Source organism: Euphorbia lathyris, chromosome 3, assembly GCF_963576675.1.
Source record: "Euphorbia lathyris chromosome 3, ddEupLath1.1, whole genome shotgun sequence".
Taxonomy (NCBI): Eukaryota; Viridiplantae; Streptophyta; class Magnoliopsida; order Malpighiales; family Euphorbiaceae; genus Euphorbia; species Euphorbia lathyris.
In genome coordinates this window covers 36,734,383-36,741,945 of record NC_088912.1, presented here as the reverse complement: position 1 = coordinate 36,741,945, position 7,563 = coordinate 36,734,383, and the positions used below count along the sequence as shown (strand labels likewise).

Genomic DNA, 7,563 nt, shown 5'->3' with positions numbered 1-7,563 from the left:
CATAAGTATTTTCCAGACCTCATCAGTTCCAGCTTACACAACTCATTGTTCCCAACGAACCTAGTTAACAGGCCTCACAGATTCATTAACAGAAAAATACTTCATATACTTTTGTGAAATATAACCCTCTAGATGTAAAACAGTGTGTGTTGCCAGTAGTGCCATGAACTGAGTGCTCCCTGAAGACCGAAGTTGCATCCTCTCTTCTACTATGTTTATGGATATCATATGGATCAAGGCCTACCTCCTCTCCACTGTTCATGATGGCATCATCCCCACTAGGAACATTCTCGGACGGAACATTCTCCTTACCCGGGAATTAATAGTGAAAACTTGGACAGTAGGTAACTTGGCAGAATTAGTGTTATTTTCCACGTGATAGTTAGGAGGTTGCTATATCTGTTTAAACCCTACAGATTTGAGGAAATGGAGAAATTTATGGGCCTATACATGTGAATATGTAGGGATATTTAGATTTGAAGAACCACCCGAACTACCAGCCTCTCCACCAGCCCATGTTGCCTGAACCCACCGCGAGCCTCCTTGATCTCCTCCGTGTTTGAGTGGTGCTTTCAACCAGTCACCCCACTCCTCTAAACCGGCTGCTCCAGCCTCAAAGAGTTTTCCATAAAACAGCCAGAATGACCCAGCATCCTACAGAAGTAGCAAAAAATTCGCAAATGTTCATACTTAAAATTGATAAATGACTAATCTTCTAGGGCTTTGAAGAACCACCCGAACTACCAGCCATTCCACCAGCCCATGTTGCCTGAACCCACCACGAGCCTCCCTGATCTCCTCTATGTTTGAGTGATGCTTTCAACCAGTCACCCCACTCCTCTAAACCGGCTGCTCCAGCCTCAAAGAGTCTTCCACAAAACAGCCAGAATGACCCAGCATCCTACAGAAGTAGCAAAAAATCCGCAAATGTTCGTACTTAAAATTGATAAATGACTAATCTTCTAGGGCTTTGAAGAACCACCCGAACTACCAGCCACTCCACCAGCCCATGTTGCCTGAACCCACCGCGAGCCTCCCTGATCTCCTCCATGTTTGAGTGATGCTTTCAACCAGTCACCCCACTCCTCTAAACCGGCTGCTCCAGCCTCAAAGAGTCTTCCACAAAACAGCCAGAATGACCCAGCATCCTACAGAAGTAGCAAAAAATCCGCAAATGTTCATACTTAAAATTGATAAATGACTAATCTTCTAGGGCTTTTCTTATCTTTTTAAAACACTTTAGAGGCTTTCGAACGCCTGTTGATACCCTAGTGTGCATGTATGTCATACCAACACTATTGTTGGGATCATATTCACGGAATTTGTTAATAAAGTTTCCCAGCTGGTTCCCCACACTCCCTAACATTACTCTAATTGGCAAATTATAAATTTGGACCCAAATATCCATGAAGTTCAAATTGACCCTCTATGTGTTTGTTCGGGTCCTCCAATTATTCATCACAAGGATATAATTATCAAAAGACCATGGACTTCCAACTAGAACCTTATCTCGATCCAATGGATGAAAAATTTGAAAGAATGAAAATTTGGTGCAAGTTCTTAAAGCGAGACCCATCGACCAAGCCTCCATAGATTGGTCAATTTGATTTTCATTGCTGGAAAGTTCACCAATTTATCCATAATAAATCGACCGACCAGGCATAGTCCAGTATCAGCAGTAGGAATCTCTTGTGGACTGAGCCCTAAGTCCAGTCCCTCATGTTCGCCATCAGCGATATTCAAATTTGCTAAACCCTCCTCCATCAGGGCGTCGGGGAGAAACAGCTTAGAACATCATAGAAGAAAAAAACGATAGAGAGAAGAGGAAGGTGGAGAGGTAGGCCGGAGAAAGAAAGAAACAAAGCCCTAAGCAGGAAACTCTCACAAATGGAGAGACGAAAAACTCTCATAAATGGAGAGATAAAAAAAAAAACTTTGTTGTGAATATTGTTTTTCACATTTTTCTTTTTCATTTTCATATTTTCACGTTTTTTTTCCGTTATTTAACGTTTTTCTGTTTTTTTTTATCATATACTTATAAACCTTAGTTGAAAATAAAATAATATATATATATGACATCATACTCCCTCTGTTTCATATTACATGTCGTTTTAGAGAGTTGCATAGAAATTAAAGATATTAAAGAAAATACATCGTTGCCCTTTATTTATTGATTCCACTATTTACTTATTCTATAATAAGATCATTAATCTAATTAATTTGCATAAACCCGCGTTTTATAGCAGGAAAAAAAATGATTTAACGTGTACTGATCATATAAAATGACATGTATAATGAAACAAAAAAGAATCTCTAGAAAGACATGTCATGTAAAACGGAGGTAGTACAATTTAAGTTAAGTTAGTGATACAAAAAAAATATTTTTGTAAGACATAAACAACCACCATAAAAATAAAAAAATTCAGTATCATAGTCAAACAATGGAAAATGTTTTATTTTTCAATAAATTTTTTTTTACCTAGTAATATTTTTCAAAACACTATTTTCCTATAAATAAACCTTATTTTACTGTGAATAAACAGAACCTAAAAGACATTAGAAAATTCATTTTTCTGAGTGGTAAGATATAAAAATACCCCTAACATTTAGAACCAGGAGCAATTTTGCCCCTAACGTCTTTGCACCCATAATATTGAGAGTGAAGAACAATTTTAAACCTAACATTAACAAGTTGAATCAAATTTGAGAAATAGTTCATCAAACTATTTTCTTGGTCATCTATATTCCGGGTAAATTTCATCAATGGTGTACAACTTTTGTCTCATTTCACACTTTGGTGTACAACCTTCAATTTGTCTCACTAATATGCACGAACTTATAGGTGACCTCCCACTATGGTGTACAGCAGGTAAAAATGACCGGTCAACGCTCAGTCAACGCGCCACCTCAACTTTGACCGGTCTAAATCCAAAGTGTGAAATGGAGCAAAGGTTGTACACCATTGATGAAATTTACCCTCAATTAGTAACAACTCACAGAGATATATGATTAAAAGTGAAAAAAATTTAAAACTCTTTTAAAAAATTATACTATATTTTGTACAAGTTGAACAGAAAAAATTCAAATATTTCACCGGATTTAAAAATATTAATCTCTAATTTTATTATTAAATTACCAAAAAAATATGAAATCTTTTTTTTTTAAATCAAGTAATATGCAACCGGTCTAAGTCCATTTATTTCTTGGACATGTTAGAGATTTATAAAAACATGATGAGTCGGTCTGTCCAAACCCGATTCAGTAGATGCAACCTGGGTGCACCAAGAGAGTACGCAGACCCGAACCTGTGAGCAGGTCTATGTCCCAAGGTACACCCCTAATGAACGAGCTATGGAAACAAATCAATTTATAATCTAATTGTGGATTACTATTTCTCCATTACTTACATATTGCAAATGTACAAGCACCAAAGCTTCTTCGCCATGGATTCTGCTAATAAAGCTTAGAGATTGCATATACAAACCCCAGGAAATACAACTATGTGACCATAATCAAATCAAACCTTATAATGAACCAAGGATTCATCAAAACCATCATGTATATATAGAATATGAAGTTCTCTATTTTATTTACCAATTAGCATCACATATTTGTTACCTGTTTCGCCTATATTTCCTTTCGCCAATATCTCCACATCAACCCAAAAAACGAAATTTTTTATATATGGTTTTCCTCCCAAAATTTTCAGCAAATAGAGCCTATGCTATGTGCATTTTTATACTTTGTAGAAGATTGTATACGGGAAGCCTTATCTTAGTCTGTCAATATGGAGATGGTTACTTCTTTCTGCACCTCACTCTCAACCTCTAATGGCATTTGTTCGAGCTGTTGCTCCTCGGGATCTGCCTCTTGAGCATTCATACTATCTTCAACTGGAGTTTGATCTACTTCTACAGTTATGTTCAACGGGCCTCGAGGGATGCCAAAAAGTGTAGTGAAAATCTGTCTATGACACTCATCACAGAAATAGATATATGTGAAATGGCCCTCGTATGGGAGCTTATGCACAGCAGCTCCAGGTAGAACCCTGTGCACGAAATCAGTCATCATTGGGGGTACAACCTTGTCTTCCATCCCCTGCATAACATTGCAGAATCGTGAATATTATCGACTTCAGTTATATTATGCATATGCATCTGATAAAAGTTTAGTAACTATTCGAAATGAGGAACTCATACGTTAACTAAGCAACTCCCAAAGCATCACAGCAGAAAAGCTTATAGTTTGGATAGCTGAAAGATAAAGATAAGGAGAAAGAACTTACTTGCCATATGTGTATGGGACCGAAAAAACCTGTATACTCCTCTTCAGATCCAAATAGCAAAAATTTGAGCCAGTTTAGGATACCTTTCCCCAACTTTTTCTTCTCTAATTTGATGTCAGCAAGGCTGAACCCCCAATTTGAAACTTGCAGAACAGCTTCCTCTATGAAGGGTTTCGCGTTACCCTGTCGAATGGACTCTTCCACATCCCTCTGCCAGAATTCTTCATGGATTGGGTCCTCGACCAAAGCTTTATCCTAAAAAGGAAAGCTATTATGAAAACCGTGCTTAAACGACAAACCGAAAAACATAAGGCCTCCTGTTTTCATTGTCATTCGCTTTTACATAAATGAATAATTCAAAGTGGTTCCAGGCCATATATATAAATGCAAAAGAATCACTTTCTTCTCAATACTAACAGGTTGTGCCAGATGTTTTTGGAATTATAATAATCCTGCGCTATCTACGACTGTTAATAAAATCTACTCACTCGTTTTCCCAGTGACAATGAGAGCCACATGTCGATCCGCTCATGCCTTCCAGACAAGAAGCTCTGGTGGTAGAAGTAGGAAAGAAATCTAGGAAACCTCCGTGCTAAGAAGTACATAAATTTCCTCTTCCGAGTCCACTTCTCCCAGATTCCACGTCTTTCGTCGCTGGTCATCAGAGAATCATATGGATTAACCAGCGGAGCAAACATGGCAGCACCTGCAAGTCAACCATGGTAGATCAACTACAAATTGCTTCCATTAGCAAACTACCGGAATCTGGCATCCACATGGATCATCCAAGTGAATGAGAATGCATAAATTTTGGACCACAAATATAATAAGGAAATCTAAACATTAGAGATGAACATGGATAGGTTTTTGCATAAATCACATGTGTAAGTATGTATAATAAACTAAACAGATAAAAGAATGGCCTTTTATACCTGCAAGTCTATCAGGGATGTATTGAAGAGCTGCCCAAGCATGAAGGCTCCCGCTTGAGTATCCCATCACCCAGAACTTGTCCTTCACACCTAGAGCATTTACTAGGAATAACATATCGAATGCTGACGACTGGAGATTTCTATTCGGATGAGGATCACTCTCCCCAAAACCAGGAAGATCATATGTCAACAAGTATATGCCAAACTCTTCCAAGAGTGAAGCCTTGAGCCCAGGTAGCACTAACAGAAGGATTTTGAAGGAAAAGAAAAAGATTAAAAGCTAGCATTATCATTTTTTAACAACTTAGAAGTCCTCCATGAACAATTCAATAAGTTGGAACGGAGAAAAACCAACCTGCAAGTCGAGAGGAGAGAAAAGCATGAGGAGCTATAATTGAAAACCTAGCTCTTGCAACTAATACACCCTGCTCTCTGTATGCTATGTATCTACCATCTGGAAGCAATATACGATCAGCACTAGGAGGATGTATAAACACCTTCTTAACTAACATCGCAGCAGAGGTATCACGTTCATTACTTACATTCAAGACTGCAGAGCATTAAACTAAGTCAGCTGGGTTTCAAACAGCTATGCTGTTGGCACAAAAGCAGAAAAGTCATTCAGAGGATTAAAGAATGCAGTGAAAACTAAAATTACAAATCATGTCTTATATCATTGCCTCCCATAAAATAAAAGTTAACTATGCTTGAGATATATACACAATTATAGATCATCATGGCCAGATTGGAACAAGATATCTCATATCATTTAAGACAAAATTAAAACTGAATCAAATAATATTTGTTTCATTACATGCACAACTCACCCCTCACGCTCAATATCCTTCATTTGGAGGGTGAAGCTATTATCAACGAGGGACCCAACATTGCATACAAGGCTATGATACCATGTAAACAAAGGCATGACTCACTACAAAAGGTACCTCAAAGGGAGAGGATTGCCTCAGGAACCATGTAGCTCCCCAGTTAAGCAATGTGGGAAATTTATCAGAGTTTCAATTGAAATTTGTCTGTGCATTTTCAATTGGAAGTAAAATGTGCTCTATCAGATTCTTTAAGCATCAATTAGAATAATTTTTCCTAAAAGGCAGTATCATCAAAATGATGCTACGCAAATACATTATGATCAATTGAAAATGTAACAGAATATAAAAGAAAATATTGGATATAAGTTCCCTTTTCCTAGATTTTCTCATCCAGAAAGGCAAATTCTAACAGGCCACAGTATATCAATGGCCACAGTATATCAATGAACTTAAAAACCCATATTCATACAACTTGTCCTAGGAATCAATTACAAAAAGTTCAAGCAATGCCAAAAAAGAATGTCTACTTTTCTATTCCTCAAAACAAAAATAACACGGAAGGCAAAGGAAAACAAATCCAGATAGGGAATATGAATATGATAATTTTACCTGCAAAAGCAAGAACAAACACTATGCATATGACTGACCAAGCATGAACTGGATCCTTATCCTCAGGCAAGTATTCATTAAACCCCTTCAATTTCTTAGAAACCTTATCATACCCATACCCAACTTTGTTCCCAATATAAGAGCCACTTCCAAAATTCCTCACAAGAAAAGAATCTTCCTTCCCTAGGCTCTGCACCACAATATCCCTGCACCCCTTACCGAATTGCACACTCAATTCTGCTGCCCCCGTCATAAATTCCCGAACTTGGTCCTGAAAACTCATGTGTGGATTGCTCACATACTCTTTCCGATTTCCGGGTCTGGCAGTAGAGTAAGTTGTTCTGGCGCCGGGTACAAATGTAGGATACCCATCTTGATCTGCATCCATCAATTGCTCAGGAAAAGCTTGAACCCTTTTGCAAAGACTGCAACTTTATCAGTAAAAGGGTAAAATTAGACAGGGGAAAGCGAGATTGGAGAGTGAAGAAAACAAAAGTTTAGTAACGACAAAGGGAAGGGGACTTAAAGAATAAGTTTTGGGAAAATGGGTGGTAAAGTATAGAAGTCGGCAGCATTGGTAAGAATTTCAAGGAAAATGTCGTTTGTGGAGAGGTAGTTGGAAGAAAAAGGGAAGTTTAATAAACAAAGAAGGTGAGGAATTTTTGGGATCTGAATTATGCATAGAAAAGGTTTGACAAACACAAGTTACTGCTCCATTTAGTTAGGAAAATGGGAAAGTGGGGCAAGTGACACGTTATAAACTTTACTGATTACTCTTACATTTCAAAATAATCCAATCCAATTAAGGAAATAATTGATTTATATTAAATAAATTTTACTGATTGTTGTTTCCATTTCAAAATAATCACACAATTAAGGAAATAATTAATTTGTATTAAATATATGAAAT

At 37.4% G+C, this 7,563-nt stretch overlaps 1 protein-coding gene across 1 annotated transcript; it reads right to left on the bottom strand.

The window, feature by feature from the left end:
* Window positions 1–3,356: 3,356 nt before the first annotated feature.
* Window positions 3,357–7,304, bottom strand: LOC136224505 (uncharacterized). The gene is made up of 6 exons (XM_066012858.1): window positions 6,654–7,304; window positions 5,573–5,767; window positions 5,218–5,457; window positions 4,774–4,991; window positions 4,286–4,540; window positions 3,357–4,098 (listed from the first exon to the last, which is right to left on the bottom strand). The coding sequence occupies exons 1-6, from the start codon at window positions 7,039–7,041 to the stop codon at window positions 3,775–3,777; spliced, it is 1,620 nt and encodes a 539-aa protein (XP_065868930.1). The 5' UTR covers window positions 7,042–7,304; the 3' UTR covers window positions 3,357–3,774.
* Window positions 7,305–7,563: the final 259 nt, after the last annotated feature.

What these genes read in the sequence shown, in the direction of transcription:
- LOC136224505 (XM_066012858.1), bottom strand. Translation starts at nt 7,041, where the DNA reads ATGGATGCAGATCAAGATGGGTATCCTACATTTGTACCCGGCGCCAGA. An exon ending in TCTCTCCTCTCGACTTGCAG is followed by an intron (nt 5,458 to 5,572) that starts GTTGGTTTTTCT and finishes TCCTTCTGTTAG; the next exon opens with TGCTACCTGGGCTCAAGGCT. An exon ending in GTCCCATACACATATGGCAA is followed by an intron (nt 4,099 to 4,285) that starts GTAAGTTCTTTC and finishes AATGTTATGCAG; the next exon opens with GGGATGGAAGACAAGGTTGT.